Raw genomic sequence first — 23852 nt, forward strand, 5'->3', positions numbered from 1 at the left:
ATACATACATACATACATACATACATATATATATATATATATATATATATATATATATACATCCTGAAAATATGCAAACAAAACTGTGTTTAGATAATTGATACTTCAAACTTGCATAAATAAATCTTAAGGAATATAACATAACTTGGCTTCTGAGAGCTTCAAAATGTAATGAATAAAATGCTAAGGCAATTGTTTTAATAATTAAATATGGTCATTTTAAATGAATTATTATGATCATTTAAAATTAATTATTTCATATATGTTTATTTTAATGTATAATTCTATGGCTGGATGTAATAAGGAGTCAGAAAAAATACAAATAAAAACACAATTAATTTTGATGTTTTTAGCAAAATATAGTAAAAATGTGTTTATTTTTTTTTGTAATTAATAAATATATTTATTTTTAGGTAAGATAAACATAATAATAGAATTTATCTCTAGTCTGGATGATTTAGTTCTTGTCACCCAGCTGTCCTCCTGCTGAAAATCGGGAGATTTTCGGGAGAATATTTGTCCCGGGAGGTTTTCGGGTGAGGCGCTGAATTTCGGGAGTCTCCCGGAAAATTCGGGAGGGTTGGCAAGTATGATGTAAGGGCTCCATAGAATTGAGATCGGATTTAAAAAGTAAAAAGTAAATAATGGGGGTATAAATGGAAATAAAATAGAACATTTTACGATAAGAATAAAAATAAAAAGCAACAATAAGAAAAGAGTAAAAATACGAATATAACAAGAGAAACTAGGCAGTAGGGACCATGCTATGAAAATGTATTGCACTGTTATTGCACTGTTTGTTGTTGCAGTTTGCAGTATTACTGCTGGTAGTGGTCCTACACTCGCAGTATTACTGTCATGTTGCATCCCTGACATTTTAAACTAAAGCCAACTATATCTGGTGGTGTCCAGTTTAACACGCCAGCCAAGTTCATGCTTTAGTTTCTTAGAGGACAAGCTGCTGCTAAAACCTGAACCGTCTAGGAGGTCTTGATCCAGGATTTTCAAGGTGATGCTCTTGACATGAACGGTAGTAGGATGGCTTGAAGATCATTTTAATCTCACATTTTTGTTGACTGTTATATCTAATTGTTTACTGAGTTGCTGCCACTAATCAAGATAGTTGACACAACTAAATATTCTGACAGCAATCTTTAATTTTTTGACTTGATCACAAACAAGGATTGAATATATACAGCAGAATTAGACAAAACAAATGTTATTTTCCTCTTGGACTCCAGCTGTCTAGTGACGCAGTTGGACTATTTTAGCCACTGTTTGACACCAAGTAACCCTTTCTGGCATGAGCGGATGCAAACCGGTCACTGTACATCTTGTTTCCATGCTAACATTCATCACAACATACGTTATGTGTACATAATGGTTACAATATGTGGAATATGTAATAACTCACCTTGACCCTGGACTGAGAGGCGAGGTTCCGATGATGTCTGCAGAGAACATTTGCCACACTTGTCCTGAAATGAATAGGAGGCAGTCTGCCTAAAGATAAAACACCAATTTTGATGTTGGTAAACATTTGAACTTGGAATTAGAGTGAGACTCAAACAGCTGACTGATGAATTATGACACCGAACCACAAGGAGCCGATCTCGTGTGTGCTTCCGGGCCCGAGCACCCACGGACAATGCCGAGCACCCACTCGGAAAATTATTTCTCGCCGCCAAGCAAAAACCGCGCATGCTCAGAAAAGTAGCGTCAGATGCACCGAACTATCTAAGAGTGCTGCTAAGAGTACTAATGCGAACCTGTGTAGCAACATTCATCCTCAACAGTGGTTGGAGCAAACAATAAACAAACACTTACCCTAAAAAATATTAAATAGTCGATATTTTCCTACTTTGACTCGTGGTGTTACATAAAGTCCTACAGACTGAACAACGGAAGCTAACCGGTAGGCGTGGTTCTCACAACTTCCGGGTTTAATGAGCGTTGCCAGATGGAAAATGACAACGTATCGTGCTCGAAGCTTGAAATTGTCATATTTAGGGACATTATCGTACATACCTGATTTCGAGAAGTTTCCGATCATCTGCTACAGTAAAACATTGCCATGGATTTTAATTTACATCGTGTAAATTATGATGCAGATTTGAACTTAAATAAACTGGCAGCATTGGAAAGTCAAGTGAAACAATGTACATGCCGGGTGTATTATGTTTGTGTTTGCTGATAGACATGCATTGAATGGGTGTAATTATTGTACATATGGGTCATATTATTGTACATAACGGGATTTTTTTGTTCATATTGATCATGCAGTGTGCAGAGGTTGTAATTATCGAGCTAATACGTCTGGTAACCCTGCATTCACCTATCGACATAAAGCTGCAATATTTTAAATTACCACTTGAGAGCGCTATCACTATATATAAAGCTACACCGTGAAAACCTGCACACCATCATATACTTTATGTAGACAGACACAGTAGCATAAGATGTTGGACAACTGACAAATGTAGACCTTACTAAATTAGTTTTTGTTATTTTTAATGAGAATTATAAAATACAGATATATTCATTTATTCCTTACAGTATTCTTGTTAATTAATATTGCGGGTTTACATTCTAGTCCCACAAAAAACTCTCAAAATGCAACAGTCAATAGCAATTTTGTTAGCAATTGTTATGATTCATGTTTAAAAAAAAACCCAAAACATTGGTGATCATTGATACAGTTCTACTAAAACTGAACTTTGCAAGGAGTTTAGTGTTCTCTTAATGCTTGCAAGGTTTTTCTCCAAGTACTCCAACTTCCTCTTCGAGTAAAACCAAACATGCATATTCATTGGAGCATCTAAATTGTCCAAAGGTGTGAATGCGAATGTGGATCTTATTTGTCTATATGTATACAATGTGAATGACCAATCACCAGTCCAGGGTGACCTGCCCTGTCTCTCAAAGTCCAAGTCAGTTATAGATTCCTGCCTGCTCGTGACATCGAGAGGAATAAAGAATAGATGTATACGGGAACAAAAACTGCAATTACTCTGTGTAAGTCAACAGCATTTTAAAGGGTACTGTAAACACTACTGCAGGGTGGGGCAAGAAAACAACCCCATGAGTCTATTTGTTTGTTGACTGTGGTAAGAAATACAAGCGCTCTCCACAGGGGCTGTCAATCAACCAGGAGTAATTTAATAATAAATATGACAGTACGTACATCACTGAAGGCAAATATGTTTAAAAAAAAACACAGTGTGTTGCATCAGATTTGCTCCTTGCCTTCGTTCCATACAATCAATTGTGTTTGGACAGCTGAGACTAGAGATGAAGCTGAGGCACCCCACCAAGTAAAACAATAAGTTCCACTTTTTTTTTTAAATGCACGTAATTTCCGTTGGGTCATTTTTAACTAACTCTATTGGAAGAACAATGTAACAAGCTCCACTGGGTTGATGTCAACAGACACTAATAATTAACAGCCACAGACTGAATGCAATAAGCAGGCGTATGCTCATTTGTGAAAGAAAACATCAATAGTGCCCAACAGTGAAAGGGTGCGTCCATCAAACAGAGGCAGGGGGTAAGGGGGTGTGCTGTCTCTTTTTAGGCACCGGTTTGTAATATCCCACATAAAAAAGCTTGACGATAATACAATAGTCACACATGCTTTCAGTGTTAACTCTTTTATTATATTTGTTTAATGTGATTTTTATTTTCACTTCAACACACACAAAGTAAGAATCAATATGAATTACCACTGCATCAGTTGTGCAGTTAGAAAATCCACCCCGGTGGTTTCTTTGATGCTTTTTCTTTTCTTTTTTGCTGGTATCAAGCGGTGTCGTTTGTCCTATAAATCCTGCACAGAGGAACAACTCTGGAAAGGATTGTGAGAGGCTTTCATCAACCCCCAGGAGAAATAAACATGCATGTTTTAAAGTGATGTATTTGAACCCTAGAATTGAGATTCGCCTCCAAACTGTCTCTAAGAGAGACACACAACTATAATTTACCTGCCTCTGTGCACCTCGTTACTTTTAATGCAAATGTATTCCCTTACAAAGCTGGCGCGTCACCTTTTGGAGCTTTGCAGCATTACGGTAAACATTCTAAAAACAGACTATTTTACAGCAGTTGTTATAGAGCACAATGTCTTGAGTGATTGTTCGAAGCTTAGATTTTTCCCCCTTACCTGACACGTGACAAGATGAAAAGACTTTCAGTAGGGCCTCTATCAGGGCGGCAGTCACACTCTGGCACAGCAACACACTTCATAGGCTGGCCAGAACACTTAAGAATTGTGCAGAGGTGGGGTTTGTGGCTTGCACTTTGAGTCTGCATATCACAGTCACAACTTTGGAGTCTCAACCTTAACTTTGTTTCACGTCTGCTCTCTATTCAGGCCCTAAAATCCAACATGCCGCTGGAAGCAGAAACCAGTCTGGGCTACATTCCTCCAGACGGAGGCTGGGGCTGGGCCGTCGTCTTCGCGGCCTTTATCTCCATTGGATTTGCTTACGCCTTTCCCAAGTCGCTCACCATCTACTACAAGGAGATTCAGGAATATTTTTCTGTTTCCTACAGCCAGATTGCTTGGGTGTCCTCCGTCATGCTTGCATCAATGTATGCTGGAGGTCAGTCGTCATCAACATCCCTCTAAAAATGTCTCATATATCTGTGCAGTTTTAATACATTGAATAGATACATCCATATAATTATAAAAAATCATTGCTGTTAACTTTACGTCTCTGTCCTTTGCAGGGCCCGTGAGCAGCATTCTTGTGAATCGTTATGGCAGCAGACCCGTGGTCATGGTTGGTGGGGTAATGGTTGGCTGTGCTATGGTGCTCGCCTCTTTTGGAACAACTATCTTCCATCTGTACCTCTGCGTTGGAGTAATTGGAGGTAATCTAACAGTTTTCAAATCAATAATTACATGTGTTTCCATGTCGGTGCAATCGCTCCATATGTTTGAGGGATCAGATGTTACAACGAGTGCACAGTAATGTTAAAGATGGTCATGTGTACTTTATGTGGCCTGGTTGATTTATTGAATTCTTCGTCAGGATTGAATATTGTAAAGCAGAGTTTCCAACCTTTGATTTTCAAATAGAATGTGGTGCACCTACACATATATTCAGGTTAATTTCGATACATTAGAACACGCAGGGCCCGAAGGCCAGATCTGGGCTGCCACACCATTTTGTGTGGCCTGTCACACCATTTTGTGTGGCCTGTGAAAGCCTGGAAATAATGTGCGTCAATACAGTACTTATTTACTACTATTGATTACTAAAGAGCCACACACACTAGGGCTGTGAATCTTTGGGTGTCCCACGATTCGATTCAATATCGATTCTTGGGGTTACAATTCGATTCAAAATCGATTTTTTTTTCAATTCAACACGATTCTCGATTCAAAAACGATTTTTTCCCGATTCAAAACGATTCTCTATTCATTCAATACATAGGATTTCAGCAGGATCTACCCCAGTCTGCTGACATGCAAGCAGTGTAGTAGATTTTTGTAAAAAGCTTTTATAATTGTAAAGGACAATGTTTTATCAACTGATTTCAATAATGTAAATTTGTTTTAACTATAAATGAACCAAAAATATGACTTATTTTATCTTTGTGAAAATATTGGACACAGTGTGTTGTCAAGCTTATGAGATGCGATGCAAGTGTAAGCCACTGTGACACTATTGTTCATTTTTTGTAATTTTTTTTTTATAAATGTCTAATGATAATGTCAATGAGGGATTTTTAATCACTGTTTTGTTGAAATTGTAACTAATATTGATACTGTTGTTGATAATATTCATTTTTGTTTCACTACTTTTGGTTTGTTCTGTGTCGTCTTTGTGTCTCCTCTCAATTGCTTTTTTTATTGCAGTTCTCAATGTTGCTGGGTCGGGTTTGGTTTTGGAATTGGATTGCATTGTTATGGTATTACTGTGTTATTGCTTTTGTTGGATTGATTAATTAAAAAATAAATAAATAAATAAATAAATAAATAAAAATCGATTTTTTAAAAATGAGAATCGATTCTGAATCGCACAACGTGAGATTCCCGATTCTATTTCTTCCCACACCCCTACCACACACACTACATTTTAGAAGAAAATAATATGATTCCATATATTAGCTGCACCGGACTGTAAGCCGCAGATATTTACGTTGTGAAATTAGTTATTTACAGAGAAAGATTTTGTAAATGTTTGATTACATACCTTAATTGTTTCGAAACGGTGCCTGTAACACGGCAGTAAAACGGATGATAAAAAAAAAACAGAAGTCATCGTCTTAGACCCACTAGCTGCAAAAGCTAGCTTTTCAATCGGCCAAACAGGCTCAATAACTCCTCGGTGACATTTTGTGAAGTGAAGTGAATTATATTTATATAGCGCTGTTCTCCAGTGACTCAAAGCGCTTTACATAATGAAACCCAATATCTAAGTTACATTTAAACCAGGATGGGTGGCACTGGGAGCAGGTGGGTAAAGTGTCTGGCCCAAGGACACAACAGCAGTGACTAGGATGGCAGAAGCGAGAATCGAACCTGGAACCCTTAAGTTGCTGGCACGGCCACTCTACCAACCGAGCTATACCGCCCGTAAATTTGAATTTACTGAGGAATTAGTAAATTGAAACAATACAAAAAGAATGGCAATGTAAGTTAATAATACTAACACAGACACTCGTAGACATGTTAGCATATTAGCCAATGCTAACGACGCCAGATTCATTACATTACTATAGCTCGGACAAATGTACATGAAATCACTCTACAGACATCACACATGGGACGGTCTAGAAAGCGTAAATTGTTTTAGTTATATTGTGAAAGTTACACATGTTACTTAGAGGGATGAATCCTTTGAAGCAGAATGCTATGGATGATTTTACTTTCTGTTTGAGGCCAAACAGGAAATACATTTTCAACTCGCAGCAACTGCAGTGAGCGAACTCGTCAAATAGATGGCACCATAGCACAAACAATAACACACAATTTTCGTCATCTGCTTGGATGTAATGAAAAGAGTTGGACACAAAACATTATGGCAGTTAGCAAAGAAAAAGTATCCATAAATTAGCCGCACCGTCTTATGAGTCGCAAGATTCAAAGTGTAGGAAAAAAGTAGTGGCTTATATTTCGGAATTTACAGTAATCTTTGTTACTACTGTATTTTTCAGACTATAAACTGCACCGGATTACAAGGTGCACTGTCGATCAACAGGTCTATTCAGGTCTATTTTCATACGCAAAGCGCACCGGATTATAAGGCTCATTAAAGGGGTCATATTATGATTTTGTTTCTACACTTAAAACACTTCCTTGTGGTCTAGATAACATGTAATGAATCTTCTTGTTCTGTGGTATTCATCCTCCGCTGTAGCCATTTCTAATACAAGCCTACAGTTCTAACTTATATCTGTCAGTAGACTCACTCAATGAAACATCAAAGTCTTGTTCTTGTTTGCTAATAGGTACTTGCTAGCGTCATTTATTGAACAGGCGTCAACCTGCAGTCCACATGTATCTCTTATATGTGACTGCCATCTACTGGTCACACTTATCATTACACCATGTACCATATTAAATTGGTTTGAGGTCAGTAAACAGAACCAGATTTAATACATATATTAGGTGCACTGGGTAATAAGGTGCACTGTCCATTTTTGAGAACATGAAAGGATTTTAAGTGGGCCTCATAGTCTGAAGAATACAGTAAATATATTTTTTTCTTTCCATTTTGACAGAAAAAATTCATGCACTTCATGTAATTGCATATTTTTAAACTTTTATTTGTGTGTGATCACGCAGCAATGATAACAATATCATCTGGGAGATCTAGGTTCGAATCTCTGTTTGGACATCTCTGTTTGAAGTTTGCATGTTCTCCCCGTGCGTGCTTGGATTTTCTCCCGGTACTCTGGTTTCCTTCCACATTCCAAAAATATGCATGCTAGGTTATTTGAAGACACTAAATTGTCCATATACAGGTAAAAGCCAGTAAATTAGAATATTTTGAAAAACTTGATTTATTTCAGTAATTGCATTCAAAAGGTGTAACTTGTACATTATATTTATTCATTGCACACAGACTGATGCATTCAAATGTTTATTTCATTTAATTTTGATGATTTGAAGTGGCAACAAATGAAAATCCAAAATTCCGTGTGTCACAAAATTAGAATATTACTTAAGGCTAATACAAAAAAGGGATTTTTAGAAATGTTGGCCAACTGAAAAGTATGAAAATGAAAAATATGAGCATGTACAATACTCAATACTTGGTTGGAGCTCCTTTTGCCTCAATTACTGCGTTAATGCGGCGTGGCATGGAGTCGATGAGTTTCTGGCACTGCTCAGGTGTTATGAGAGCCCAGGTTGCTCTGATAGTGGCCTTCAACTCTTCTGCGTTTTTGGGTCTGGCATTCTGCATCTTCCTTTTCACAATACCCCACAGATTTTCTATGGGGCTAAGGTCAGGGGAGTTGGCGGGCCAATTTAGAACAGAAATACCATGGTCCGTAAACCAGGCACGGGTAGATTTTGCGCTGTGTGCAGGCGCCAAGTCCTGTTGGAACTTGAAATCTCCATCTCCATAGAGCAGGTCAGCAGCAGGAAGCATGAAGTGCTCTAAAACTTGCTGGTAGACGGCTGCGTTGACCCTGGATCTCAGGAAACAGAGTGGACCGACACCAGCAGATGACATGGCACCCCAAACCATCATTGATGGTGGAAACTTTACACTAGACTTCAGGCAACGTGGATCCTGTGCCTCTCCTGTCTTCCTCCAGACTCTGAGACCTCGATTTCCAAAGGAAATGCACAATTTGCATGGTTGGGTGATGGTTTGGGGTGCCATGTCATCTGCTGGTGTCGGTCCACTCTGTTTCCTGAGATCCAGGGTCAACGCAGCCGTCTACCAGCAAGTTTTAGAGCACTTCATGCTTCCTGCTGCTGACCTGCTCTATGGAGATGGAGATTTCAAGTTCCAACAGGACTTGGCGCCTGCACACAGCGCAAAATCTACCCGTGCCTGGTTTACGGACCATGGTATTTCTGTTCTAAATTGGCCCGCCAACTCCCCTGACCTTAGCCCCATAGAAAATCTGTGGGGTATTGTGAAAAGGAAGATGCAGAATGCCAGACCCAAAAACGCAGAAGAGTTGAAGGCCACTATCAGAGCAACCTGGGCTCTCATAACACCTGAGCAGTGCCAGAAACTCATCGACTCCATGCCACGCCGCATTAACGCAGTAATTGAGGCAAAAGGAGCTCCAACCAAGTATTGAGTATTGTACATGCTCATATTTTTCATTTTCATACTTTTCAGTTGGCCAACATTTCTAAAAATCCCTTTTTTGTATTAGCTTTAAGTAATATTCTAATTTTGTGACACACGGAATTTTGGATTTTCATTTGTTGCCACTTCAAATCATCAAAATTAAATGAAATAAACATTTGAATGCATCAGTCTGTGTGCAATGAATAAATATAATGTACAAGTTACACCTTTTGAATGCAATTACTGAAACAAATCAAGTTTTTCAAAATATTCTAATTTACTGGCTTTTACCTGTAGATATGAATGTGAGTGTGAATGGTTGTTTGCCTATACGTACCCTGAAATTGTCTGGCGACCAGCCAAATTCACCCAAGGTAGGCTCCAGCTTACCTGCGCCCATAAGGATATAAGTGGTATAAAAAATGTATGTATGGATATTTTTGTTAGAATTAGGGCTGTCAAAATTTATTAAGATAATTTGTGATTAATAACAAAAAATGTTCCATTAATCATGTATCAACGCAGCTTAATCACTCTGTGGAGGGGGCGTGGTCCACGCGTCTCCTGCGGGCAGGGTGTGTGCTGGGACTGGCTAAGAAGCAGCTGACAGGTGAGTAGATACCTCAGCTGGAACAAGTTGTCTAATCACCTGTCTCTTTATTAGTAGCGTTGGAGACCATGAGGGGGCTGGCTGGCAGGAGCAGAGGGTGACACAAGCACGAAGAAGCAGAAGAAAGACAAAGACAATTGCTGAAAAGCACAAAAACAAAAAAAATAAAAGACTCTTGTAAACCTGTACCCGAGGGGGTGTGACAGTGGTCGATTGGTCCCAAAAGAACCCACACAAAGACCTCCACAAGTGGCGCCCAATGCAGCAGGGCCGTGAGAAGATGTCGGCCCCAACCCCCCTGGAGGCGCTCAGCCGGGTCCTGGCCGAGGTGTCAGCGGCTAGCCAGCAGCAAACGCAGACGTTGATGGGCAGGGCGGCAGAGACATCCGGAGCGGGGGCGACGACCTCCATGCAGCGCATGGCGGAGGCGAAGGACCCCCACGCGTTCCTTGATGTATTTGAGGCCACGGCAGCAGCATGTAAGTGGCCGGAAGAAGAGTGGGGCGTAAAGTTGCTGCCGCTCCTGGCGGGGAAGGCGCAGCGGGCGGCGTTGAGTCTCCCGGCGGCCGCCCGGATGCATTTCCCCAACCTGCGCCGCACTATCCTGGATCGGGTCGGCAGTAACCCAGAGGACCACAGATGCCGGTTCCGATCCCTGAGGTTGGGACCCGAAGACCGCCCGTTCGCCTTGGTGCAGCAGCTCCGGGACACGGCGACCCGGTGGCTCCAACCCCGAGGAGAGGACAGCCGAATGTTCGAGCTGGTCGTACTAGAACAATTTATCGACTCCATCCCGGCCAGGACCTCCGCATGGGTCAAATACCACCGTCCAAAGGACCTGATGGCAGCAGTGACCCTGGCCAAAGATCACCTGGCAGTCCAGCGGGAGGTGACCGCGCAAAGCCGGCCGAAAGGCCCACCCCAGGACCCCGCTGACAACTCGCACCACAGGATGAGGCACCCCTGGAGCCACGACCCCGCCCGGCGGAGGCGGCCTGGACCCGCGAGCAGGTTCCTGACTCGGACATCCATCCAGCACACCCACTCACACAGCCAACTGTAACATCAGGGGGGCATGTCTCCTCTGTTCCTTCTTCTCTCCAGGGTACCGGCGCTGCTGAGAGGGGGCTTCCACCGCAGACAGCACCTCGGACACCAGGGCCGGTGTGCTGGGGGTGCGGACAGCCCGGGCACGTAAGACGGGAGTGCTCCTTGATGGAGGTTGGACAGGCGATACGGGTTGTCGTCCCCCCAGGGCCCGCCCCCGATCTGGGAGAGATTTATTGCGTCCCGGTAAGGGTGCAAGGGAGTACATACCGGGCGATGGTGGATTCGGGCTGAAAACAGTCCATGATCCACCAAAACCTGGTTCGACCCGGGGCGTTGAGGCAGGCGACACAGCGAACAATTAAGTGTATTCATGGGGATGTGCATGAGTACCCTATTGTGCCAGTGGAAATTTGGTATAGCGGCCAAAAGCATAGTGTCAAGGTTGCCGTAAGCGCGCACCTTACGCACCCCGTGATTTTGGGTACAAATTGGACGGAGTTTAACTTGCTAGTAACACAATGTGTGAGGGTGCGTTCACGGACTGTAGGAAAGGGGAATATCCGCACAGTTCTGAGTGGCGATGCGAGTCCATCCAACACTGCCGAGCGGGAACCGGCGGAGGCTTTGCGGGAGGCTCCCCCGTCCCCCCACTGGCACCCTACGGAGGATTTTCCCCTAGAAAAGTCCCGTGATGAAACTTTGCGCGCGGCCTGGGACCAGGTGGATTACATCGACGGTCAGCTGGTGCGCCCGGGAACTGCGCGGGTATTCCCTCACTTTTCAATTATTAGGGACAGGTTATACTGAGTGAGCCGTGACACTCAAACCGGAGAGGAATCCACCCAATAGTTGGTGCCGAAACGCCGCCGGGAAATGGTTTTCTAGGCGGCGCATTATAATCCCATGTCTGGCCACATGGGGTACGATAAGACACTCAATCGGATCATAGTCCGATTCTATTGGCCGGGTATCTGGGTAGACGTGCGCCGTTGGTGCGCTGCCTGCCCGGACTGACAGCTGGTGAATCCGGCGGCCACCCCGAAGGCGCCCTTGCGCCCATTGCCGCTCATGGAGGTCCCATTTGAGAGAATCGGGATGGACCTCATCGGACCATTCCACCCGAGCACATGGGGATATCGCTTTGTGTAAGTCCTGGTGGATTACGCAACGCGCTATCCCGAAGCAGTGCCACTGCGCTTCATTTCTGCAAATATATGGATATTTTTGTTAGAATTAGGGCTGTCAAATATAAGTTAATTTGTGATTTATCACAAAAAATGTTCCATTAATCATGTATCAACGCAGCTTAATCACTCTGTGGAGGGGGCGTGGTCCATGCGTCTCCTGCGGGCAGGGTGTGTGCAGGAACCGGCTATGAAGCAGCTGACAGACGAGTAGATACCTCAGCTGGAACGAGTTATTTAATCACCTGTCTCTTTATTAGCAGCGTCGGAGACCATGAGGGGGCTGGCTAGCAGGAGCAGAGGGTGACACGAGCACGAAGAAGCAGAAGAAAGACAAAGACAATTGCTGAAAAGCACAAAAACAACGAAAATAAAAGACTTTTGTAAACCTGTACCCGAGGGGGTGTGACAGTGGTCGATTGGTCCCAAAAGAACCCACACAAAGACGTCCACACACTCAATTTATTTTGACCGCACAAGCTCCTTTACCTTATTCGCGGATGGGTAGCCGAAAGGTGGCGTGGTTGTTATATGGTCAGAGATCAGGTCGATGCATATGTCAATACAACAATAAGTGCGCTCAGTGACAAATTTCACTCCGTAAAAACCCTCCTGACTGGACTTTAGATAAAACTGTTAGCAAGTTTTGAGAAAATAAATGACGTTCGTTCAAGTACAACATTTCTGAATTGTTTCTGTATGTCATTCTGAGAAAAAAAATTGCATGTATTCAATTGTTGGAGTAATTTTTAAGTTAATTTAAATTATGCAAGCGAGTAATAACCTGTGATTAATCATGATTATGTCACGGCGCGTGCACAATCCCGCGTGTCATCTGCCGCTAGCTCTGCCGGCACCTCCGCTAGAAGCGCGCCGGGACACGCCCCTGCTCGCTCTGCACGCATCGCGGCCACGCGCCTGCAAGCCTGCAAGCAATCGTCAATTTGCACACCTGGGTGTGATGAGGGCAAGAAGCATAAAGACCAGCAGACCCGAAGATCCAGTGCCGGAAAGTAGTTCACTCTTGCATAGTGCTTCCCCTGTTTCCCGTGATCGAGCTGTGTGCCTCGACTTCCCTCTGGATTCCGGACTGCCTCCCTCAATCCTCGACCCCTGCTTGGACACGGACCTCGTTGCTTCTCTCAAACCCCCGACCGCTTGCCTGCCCACGGACTGCCTTCTCGCCTTGCCCCTTTGGTCTGAAGAAGGATTCATCCAACACGCACATACAACAAACTCTGGTAAAACTTACATGTTTATTTCTACACATCGTGTTGCACCTATCACTTAGAGTAGCATACACATCCCACCTATTCATCAAGTTCAATAAACCTATTGTGTGGTGTATTGGTGTCGTCTCCTTCCCCCGCCGTACGTAACGGATTACTCCAAATTAAAACGTTTTATTAGTCATTTCACTAGTTTGGACAAATACTCAATCTTAAAGAATACACATAGTAAGAAACACCGTTTTTCAAAGACAATGTTATCTAAAAATGTAACGATAAAAATAGTTCCAAGTCTGCGACAACATTTTTTAATCTTCTAATAAATCCTCTGATTTTTTTAGGTAATTTTGTGAATCATTGTTGAAATTTAAAGTTAGGTGCCTTCTGCCTATTCATAAAACAACTTGTCTAGATTATGGTACCTCTCAAAAATGCATGTCTCACACAGCATTATTGGTAAAATCTCTGAAAAGCATCTCCTAATAATTTCTTTTTGTGTACAGTATTGGAACACTACTGCTAATAAAAATCCCATCATGCAAACCCATAGAGTGGGCTTAATGGTTCACAGATGTAATTATTTGCATAGTGCTGCTATGTTGTGACATTTCTATTGTGGCCATTAAGCCACATCAATTATTTATAATGTGTTGACAAACCCTTCTATGATTTTACCAGGTTGTGGCCTTGCCTTCAACCTGCAGCCAGCTCTGACCATCATTGGAACATACTTCCACATGAAGAGGCCAATGGCGAACGGGCTGGCGATGACGGGAAGTCCAGTGTTTCTGTTCGCTCTGGCTCCTCTTAACCAGTTTCTCTTTGATTCCTTTGGCTGGAGAGGAAGCTTTCTAATCCTGGGAGCCATTGTTTCGAACTGTTGTGTTGCTGGTTCTCTGATGAGACCCGTCAACAAAAAAGTGCAACAGCAACCAAAAACTGAGCCGGATGAGAGCAATGATGCAGAAAAAATGCCCGTAGACAACCAAGCTGTAGAAAGCCAAGACGAGGGCAAGACGAAGGGATGTGTGCAGAAGTTCATAGACGTCTCTCTCTTCAAACACAGGGGATTCCTCATTTATATCACCGGTAATGTGGTCATGGTCCTTGGCTTTTTTGCGCCTGTGGTCTTCTTAGCCCCGTATGCCAGACATGAAGGCATTGATGAATATTCAGCAGCATTCTTGCTCTCCATCTTTGCCCTAGTAGACATGTTTGCTCGACCAGCAACCGGCTTCATCGGCAATATGAAGTGGGTTCGACCAAGAATCCAGTATTTATTCAGCTTTGCCGTATCCTACAATGGAGTATGTCACCTTCTGTGCCCACTGGCGTCTGGATATGTGGGCTTTGTTATCTATGCTGTCTTTTTTGGGATGGCATTCGGGATGGTGTGTTCTCTGCTCTTTGAGGTGTTGATGGACCTAGTGGGTGCTCATCGTTTCTCCAGTGCAGTTGGACTTGTCACCATTATCCAGTGCGGCCCGGTGCTTCTCGGCCCTCCACTTTCAGGTTTGGAAAAACAATTTTTTTAATTGATTGCACACAATGCAGCATTTGTGATGGTGAATTAATTATGTCTTTCAGGAGCTCTAGTTGATATTTTTGGGGACTACAAGTACATGTACTACGCGTGTGGTGTGTTTATGCTGGTTCCAGGCATATTTTTCTTCATAATGCACTACTACAACTACAAGAAGCTGGACGATGAGCAGCGGCAGCGGTTGGCTGCGGAAAAGAGGAATTGCGAAGAGGCTTGCCAGTTTAACATGAAGCAGGATGAAACACATGGATGACTTTTATGGGTAGGATTTCATGTGAGTGATATTAGAGTGTAGTGAGGTGATGCTTATAGGTTTTCTTATAGAACATACTGTTAAGATTTTTTTAAGATTAAGATTTGTTTCTACCTCAGATTAGAAACTGCAGACATTTTTAAATTTAGATACATATCTGCAGATGAACATTTGTTGTCTCAGTATTTGTGTGCAGTTTACTTTAAGCTCCAGAGACAAAACATATAAATAATACAAAGCCATTGTGCCTGCGGCACTAAAATTTAAAATATGTATTGTATTTATTTTCTGACAATTTTAACACTTTAAATGCACATAACTAAAGGACTGCACCAGTATTATACAGAGAGAAGTATGTACTGTATTTAGTAAACCAAAACAAGCTGAAATAATCCAATAAAAGACCTAAAAATAGGCTGATAGATGTGTCGTGTGGTGAAGTTCACACAAGGTGAGCCACTAATGCCTTTGGACTTTTTTTTTAACTTTACAGTGGAACTTCCCTTTTTTCAGAATTTTCCCTATTGTTCACAACCATTATAAAAGACATGACGATGCATGGATTTTTTTTTTTAATGCATTCTAAATATTATATAAATGCAAATAAAAGTCTGCTTACAGTGGAGCCCATGGAGCTCCACTATTCCGCCCATAAAATCCAACAAATAACCATTCAAAAAGCACCAACAAATACTCAATTTACATTCTGTGACTTGAATGTTAATCAAGTATTAGTGATATTGTTTTTATAAACACTAACGCAGACAAACTATTAATAGCGCCGACGTGATCGCCGTGCCTATGTTTACATAATCGAGTGGTCTGCTGTTTCCTTGCTTTCCAGCTCCTTGTAAGTTTATTATAGATCATAAATCATGCCTCTCACCTGAAAAGTAGATGGCTGAGGATATAATCCGACAAGTTGGGAACTGGCAAGAACGACACAAACAGTGATTGTTACCCGTGCCGCTGACCACGTTTCTTTGCGAGGATTATGAGACAATTTTCTTCTAAATGGGAATATATGAACATCCTAGCAGTCGGAAACCTAATGACAGCAGACCTTGTGCAGTAAGTGGTGTTTTATTATGTTTGTTGGCTCTCATAAAGTCTGCAGTGAAGAGAAATGAGTGATGAAGAAAAAAAAAAAGCGAACGTAATTATGCGTTTTTTAAATTAATATGTTTAAAATGATCAAAATACATAAATATTAAATGTTATTATAAATGTACCCGTTACTGCATTACATAAATACTAACATCATGTATATAAAACCTTAATGGAGGTGTTTGGATGTTTTTTTAGGGGCTCTATAGGGAGAATTGACCGGCTCCCATAGGCTCCATTGTAAGCAAACTTTTGATCGCATTTATTTATTTTTAAGAATGCAGTAAAAAAAAAATCATCTGTCGTCATGTCTTTCATAATGATTGTGAACGATAGGCAAAATTCCCCAAAAAGTGCAGTTCCCCTTTAAATTCATATGCTCCATTCAATTTTAGTACAGGTTGCTCATTAAGATAAATACCTCGTAGTCCGATTTGTTTACTTTTGTATAATGACTGAGCATTTTTGGGCTTACTTGTTATTTGTGTCTGAAGTATCTACATGATGCTAATCCTTCTCCAGGAAACGCTCTTACTTGGTTGTAAAAGTATGATCATCTTTTGTTTTGTCTAAAAGTCTAGTTTGGAGAATTGTTTTAGTTTAGTTATATAATCCCCCATTTTGGCAGCCGGATTCATTCATTCAGGATGACATTTCTTCTTGCATTAATTGTTGCTGACTGGCCGACACATTAACACTAGCACTGTCAGTGTATTTCAATAAAGGTTAAAAACAAAACAAAACGCTAGTTTCTTTTCTGAAAAGAGACGGTAGCTACAAGCACCTGCTAGCTCACTTACGACCTCCTTCATGGTGACAAAGAGTAATACAATGCCTTTTAGTATATTTTTTCTGTATTCATGGTCTAATCAACAGCAATGTTTACAGTGTAGAAATTCATGGTGTTTCTGCAAACTGGCTGTTATATTGGCGACATGCTGACGAACAGAAATAGCCACGGCCTCAGTCAGAGAGGTGTGTACAGTAATTGCTGACGGGTGACTGAAGGCACTCAGTTCCTCCTTATTTAGCTTGCACATTAAACAGACAGAAAATGTTCAGCACTGTCTGGTTTCTACCGCGTATTCGTCAAGTGTACTCAGGACTATGTTCAGTGCATTAAAATTGGTAAGTTCTCTTGCGCATTAATCAGATGAGAACGCCTAGCGTCAGCCTTATATCACGTTTCTGCATTGTATATGATCAGGAATCCATCCATCCATTTTCTACCGCTTGTCCCTTTTGGAGTGGCGGGGGGTGCTGGAGCCTATCTCAGCTGCATTTGGGCGGAAGGCGGGGTACACCCTGGACAAGTCGCCACCTCATCGCAGGGCCAACACAGATAGACAGACAACATTCACACTCATATTCACACACTAGGGCCAATTTCGTGTTGCCAATCAACCTATCCCCAGGTGCATGTCTTTGGAGGTGGGAGGAAGCTGGAGTACCCGGAGGGAACCCACGCAGTCACGGGGAGAACATGCAAACTCCACACAGAAAGATCCCGAGCGCAGGTCGACCTTCGTATTGTGAGGCAGACGCACTAACCCCTCTTCCACCGTGCAGCCTGTATATGATCAGGAAATGTGCAAATTTAGTGATTATTATTTAAAACAATAAAAAAAACATTGTAATCATTCAAAAAATAGATAAATAACAGTTTGAAGGGCAAATCTTAGTACTTATTTTATGTTATAATATTCCGTTTTTATTTTTATTCTTGACTAACAAGTGAGGCTCTGTCTCCCCTCACCCCAGGCTCCTGGCTGATACTCTTTTTAGGACACTAGTTTCCTGATCTATTAAGTATTTGCGTGTATTAAAACATGGTCAAACTTGATAGCTCACACAAATCTGATCCACTAAACTGGTGCACAGAGGATTATGGTTCTTAAATGAGCAAAATAGAGAGCGCAATCCATTTAGCGCATCTTTCTTCATGAATATGCAGAATATATGCTGATTATTAGACAACCACAACACTGGGAGTAGGAGGTGCAAAATGCAAATATAATTATCAAGCACAACACACACACACACACACACACACACACACACACACACACACACACACACACACACATATATATGTATATATAATAAATAAACAAAAATGAAATAAAATCAAGAAATGATAAAAAAAAAGTACACACTAATAAACACACACACATCAACACGCACACACTCTCCTGAAGAAAAAAAAGGGGGGAGATGACAGACACACAAGGCCACTACCCAAGTAACCGGTCGCCGCGCAGCACTGCCGCCTGCCAAATGGCTCACGGGGGCATGATGACAGGTCGTGACAGGGGATGCGCAGTAACTTGACCAGGCCGGCCCCCACCGAGCAGGGTATCCAAAGGCGGACAGGCGGTGGGACCTAGAGGCCCCCAACACATAGCCTGGCCGTGGCAGCCAGGGACGCCGACCCCTGCAGATCAACCCGGCCCCAAGTGCAACAACAGCCTCCAACTAAAAAAATTTATAAAATAAAATATATAAATATAAAACATTTTATTAAAATAAAAAACAACAAAACTAGAAAAAGGTGACACTTGACCACGGCGAGAGGGGGAGAGAGCCAGCAGCTAAGCAAGCAAGCAAGCAGAGAGGCGTCCTCCACCCTGCACCAGACGACAGCATGACACCCGGTGTGAAGGGTGAGACGGAAGAGTGCAGGGGGAAGACGGCAAGGGGCCCCCAAGCACCTGATACTACACAGCAAAACACGCCCACCACCAACCCCCTGCCAAGGCCCACAAAATGCCCGTGAGCGAGGACCTCCCCACCCTCACCGTAAAGTCACCCCGCCCACACAAAGCCATTGTCGCGCACCCCCCACGACTGCTGAAATGATACACATGCCACCCACACACTGCCACGCCGACCCATCCAAAGAGGCCAGCGACACGTAGGAGCCAGAGAGCGACGCCACAGGCCCCGGCGCTGTAAGCAGACTTTTATTTACGTTTTTTTTATATTTAGACTGCATAAAATGTTTTTATTTTGTCACGTCTTTCATAATGATTGTGAACGATAGGTAAAATTCCCAAAAACGTGCAGTTCCTCTTTAAGAGCGAATACTTTAAGTCTGAAGTCCCCCTTTCTCCTGAATCTCGCCTTAAATCCGCCTTCTGTACAGGCCAGGGCTTGTGGCAGTTCAAAGTCCTTAGTTTTGGGCTCTGCAATGCCCCCGCCACTTTCGCCCGGTTTATGGACAAAGTCCTGGCTGGTATCCCCGCCAAGAGTGCCTGGTGTACCTGGACGACATCCTGATACATGTGCGTTCTTTCGAAGAAAGCATGGCAATATTTTACCTTCTCAATTTAATAATTACATGCGATATTCAGCCTTTTAAACATTCTGTAATTACTATCATTCAGAACAGGTTAGAAAATAATATGCTGTTGCGATGGTAATACTGTGTAGTGAACTGTAATTACCCGGTGTGGGCTGCAGAAGGTAGTTCAGTATTAAACCTTGTCTCAGTGGGAGTGAAGAAGAGACCAGAAAGAGAAAGTGTTCGAGGATGGAGCCTTTGTGGGTGTGTGTGTGTGTCGCATTTCTGCCTATTTAGTTCGACATTATATAGACAGTCTACCGCCATCATATCGCCACCACTACGACAATGCACTATATTTCAATTGGCCAGAAAACATTTATTTCGGTAGAAATATCACAGAATAACATTACAAAACATCTTTGACAAAGCATGATCGTTTGTAAGACGGTTTTTCGTTATTTGTTGGTTAGACCGGATGCGAAGCGTAGCACATACATTTGCCGTTCCTTCTTCAAGTCATCCATAGCGTTTTTACCCGCATGGATTCTTCATTCATCGCTCCAAGCAACGTTTGTAAATTTGACATTGTAGCTAAAACAATTCTTACGTACTAAACCGTCTTGTCCCATGTGTGAATTCTGTAGGAGTGTTTGCATGCATATTGTACGTGTTATCGTTCTGTAATTAAGATAGTGTCCTTAGCATTACCTAATATGCAAACACATTTACGAGTGTCTGTTAGTTTTATTAACTTACAATTGTTATGATCCGTGGTCCGGATCATGTTTAATTTAGCTATGTTCTGTTAGTTTTGGACTTCTTTAGTTCCTGGTTGCACTATATAATTTGTTTTGTCACTATGGTTACTTATGATTTTCACCTGTCTCTGTTGTTTGGGACACACCTGTGTCTATCAATCAAGAGACACTATTTAAGCCTGCCTTTCTCATCACTCGTCCTGGCGTCCTTGTTTGCTGTATGCAACAGTCACGTTGGTATTCCTGTTTTCTAGCTAATGATTAATGTGCTAAGTTTTGGTTCTTTAGCTTAATGATGCATGTGCTAATTTTTAGTTCTTTAGCTTAATGATTCATGTGCTAAGTTTTGGTTCTGTAGCTTCTTGTGCGAACGGCACGCTTTCCTTTTATTTGGTTCCTGTCTTTTTGTATGTGTAGGATTTATGACAATAAATCATATTCCTACCTTCACGTTTTCGTCCGGAGTGTCCGTGTTGCATTTGGAGGAACGATCCCGCGTCATCATGTTCCCCGATCGTGACAACAATGGCATTTAAAAAAAAATGGTTTCAGTTTTTTAAATTTACCAAAACGTCACTATGGACTTATTGAGTCTGTTTAGCTGATTGGAGGGTTAGCCTGCGCAGCTGGTGGGTCCATGACGATAACGTCTGTTTTGTTTGCTCAACCATTTTCCTGCTGTGTTACAGGCAGCGTTTGGAAACGTTTAAGGAATGTACATAAATATTTACTAAATATTTCTGTGTAAATAACTAATTTCACAACGTAAATATCTGCGGCTAATAGTCCGGTGCGGCTAATATATGGAATCATATTTTTTCCTTCTGGATGCACAAAATACGGTACTTGACTATTTTATGTTTTTGTTTATTTACTAATTTATTATGCGATGAGGTGGCGACTTGTCCAGGGTGTACCCCGCCTTCCGCCCGATTGTAGCTGAGATAGGCTCCAGCGCCCCCCGCAACCCCAAAGGGAATAAGCGGTAGAAAATGGATGGATGGATTATAAAAATGTTATATAATATGTATTTATAAAAAAAAAAATAATATTTGAACTCCTCCACTTCAAATAGGAGTTCAAATATTAAAAAAAAAAAAGTTTTTATAAATACCCTGCCCCAAGTGGAGGAGTTCAAGTACCTCGGAGTCTTGTTCACGAGTGAGGGAAGAGTGGATCGTGAGATCGACAGGCGGATCGGTGCGGCGTCTTCAGTAATGCGGATGCTGTATCGATCCGTTGTGGTGAAGAAGGAGCTGAGCTGGAAGGCAAAGCTTTCAATTTATCGGTCGATCTACGTTCCCCTTCTCACCTATGGTCATGAGCTTTGGGTCATGACCGAAAGGACAAGATCACGGGTACAAGCGGCTGAAATGAGTTTCCTCCGCCGGGTGGCGGGGCTCTCCCTTAGAGATAGGGTGAGAAGCTCTGTCATCCGGGGGGAGCGCAAAGTAAAGCCGCTGCTCCTCCACATCGAGAGTAGCCAGATGAGGTGGTTCGGGCATCTGGTCAGGATGCCACCCGAACACCTCCCTAGGGAGGTGTTTAGGGCACGTCCGACCGGTAGGAGGCCACGGGGAAGACCCAGGCCACGTTGGGAAGACTATGTCTCCCGGCTGGCCTGGGAACGCCTCGGGATCCCCCGGGAACAGCTGGAAGAAGTGCCTGGGGAGAGGGAAGTCTGGGCTTCCCTGCTTAGGCTGCTGCCCCTGCGACCCGACCTCGGATAAGCGGAAGAAGATGGATGGATGGATGGATGGATTTTTAGTATTATTTTAAGATGAGGTATATTTTTAGTTATTGTCCAGTGTGGACACCTCAAAGCTGACGTTTTCCTCAATTCTCAGTGTGATGTCATGTTATTGGTATTTGTTTGTTGTTGGTTTTCTGTTTTTCTATAAAGCATAGGTATGTAATATAAAAAAATATAAACAATTCTATAAAAATCAGTATTTCAAAATAAGTTTTTTAGGCCATCTCCATGCATCCAGAAAGAGCTGTTCTAAAATGTAAGATGTTTTGAAAAAGTTTCATTATAATTATTATACCAAATAATACATTACGAGAATCAGTTTGAATCGAGAATCGATTCTGAATCGAACCATCACCCCAGGAATCGGAATCGAATCGAATAGTTATGTGCCCAAAGAGTCACGACCCCAACAATTTGTCATGATCTCGCATGACAAGTTTCGACTTAATTATTAGATTCTTTAGTTTAAGTATTTATTTATTGTTTAGTGCTCTTACTTTTGTTTTCAACTTCTTGTTTACTCAACCACTTCTCTTGTCTTGGCGCCGGCTCCCTCACCTGTAGCTGATTAGCAATCAGGACACGTCTCTCCCTTGTTGCTAATTAGGATGCATTTGATGTCAGCCCTGCCTTTCTTTGTTTGCTTTGCGCCGTACACATATTTGCTCTGTGTGTACTTCCCTGGTGCACTACTTTTTGACATAAAATATATTTTTACTGGCGCTATCCGTGCCGTCCCCGCAACTTGGGGTTCACTCACATCAAGGTCAGATGAAGCCTCCTGAGGCATTAAACCACTTGAGCCAATTGGTTGAAGAATCTCTTGAAGCTTCAATGCATGCTGCGGCACAAGACTTCACCTGCTGGCCAAATGTATCATTACAAACAGCTGCATCTTAAACACATAATGCGTTATCCATTGAATCGTTGCGTCAGTTGTGGCTAGTTAAATTAACAAAGTATGATTAAATATGTTTATATGTTATATGTGTATATGTGTTGTGTGTTTGTATTTTGCCAACATTGTAGAATCATATATGATAGGGCAGGTTGTAGAATGTTTTTCTATCACCTTCGGGAAATGGCATAAAGTGGAAGATGACAATATAATGTAACTTGGACAACAGGAGATTTAGTTCATTTTTGTTTTTGGTTTTAGGCGATTTATTATTTTTTTTGGATAAAACCTCTCCATCTTCCAGCTGTTGATTTCTCGTAGCTGGTGAGGTAAATTGTAACGTGTACATTTTTCTTATATGATTGTATACTAGCATGCATTTGTATTTGGTCACAGAATCTTGTAGAGAGAATAGTAGGAGTAGAGATCAGGGGTCGGAGGTCACCGTCCTCAAATTTAACAAAGTGACAACACCTGAGTGTTGGCCGGCCCCAAGCTAAAACAACAAAGAGTAAGTGTCTTCGTGTAAAAGGTATTTAAGGAGGGTTGTCCAAGAAGACATCAGGGGAGTGATATCAGGCCCATACTCTTCTCCTGGAAGCTGCAGTTCCAGTCTGAGGCTCGCTGAATCAAAAGAAGCTTTTTGTTCAACGATTCCTCGCTGGCGTCTTCTTGACTCATCACCCATCACACAGTCACTCTGTCTTTGGGGAGTGACACGACCAACAATATACAACACTGTGTAAAAGAATGAAAACAGAATGTGTTAGTTTATTAAATGTAATGTTTACAGTGACAGACCTAGTGTTGTCCCGATACCAATATTTGGGTACCAGTACCGGTACCAAAATTATTTCGATACTTTTCGGTACTTTTCAGTACTTTTATAAATAAAGGGGACCACAAAAAAATTGC

General features: G+C 42.1%; 2 protein-coding genes across 3 annotated transcripts in view; one reads left to right on the forward strand and one right to left on the reverse strand.

Moving 5' to 3' along the window:
- LOC133622277 (uncharacterized) overlaps positions 1-1967 on the reverse strand; it is a 7491-nt gene extending 5524 nt beyond the window's left edge. Inside the window, exons 1-2 of one of the 2 annotated variants that reach the window (XR_009817754.1) lie at positions 1828-1967; positions 1415-1503 (exon numbers count right to left, since the gene is read on the reverse strand). Coding sequence is in view for 1 of the 2 variants with exons in the window: in XM_061984818.1 (XP_061840802.1) it covers positions 1415-1540 (126 nt within the window). In the remaining variant the exon portion in view is untranslated. Of the gene's footprint in view, positions 1-1414; positions 1790-1827 lie in introns of those variants that run through there. The other variant, XM_061984818.1, reaches the window with a different exon arrangement.
- Positions 983-16961, forward strand: LOC133622271 (monocarboxylate transporter 2-like). The gene is made up of 5 exons (XM_061984804.1): positions 983-1009; positions 4370-4601; positions 4729-4872; positions 14018-14851; positions 14927-16961. Exons 2-5 carry the CDS (start codon positions 4385-4387, stop codon positions 15133-15135), a joined length of 1404 nt encoding a protein of 467 aa, XP_061840788.1. The 5' UTR covers positions 983-1009; positions 4370-4384; the 3' UTR covers positions 15136-16961.
- Positions 16962-23852: the final 6891 nt, after the last annotated feature.

This window comes from Nerophis lumbriciformis, linkage group LG01, assembly GCF_033978685.3.
Source record: "Nerophis lumbriciformis linkage group LG01, RoL_Nlum_v2.1, whole genome shotgun sequence".
In the NCBI taxonomy this organism is placed as follows: domain Eukaryota; kingdom Metazoa; phylum Chordata; class Actinopteri; order Syngnathiformes; family Syngnathidae; genus Nerophis; species Nerophis lumbriciformis.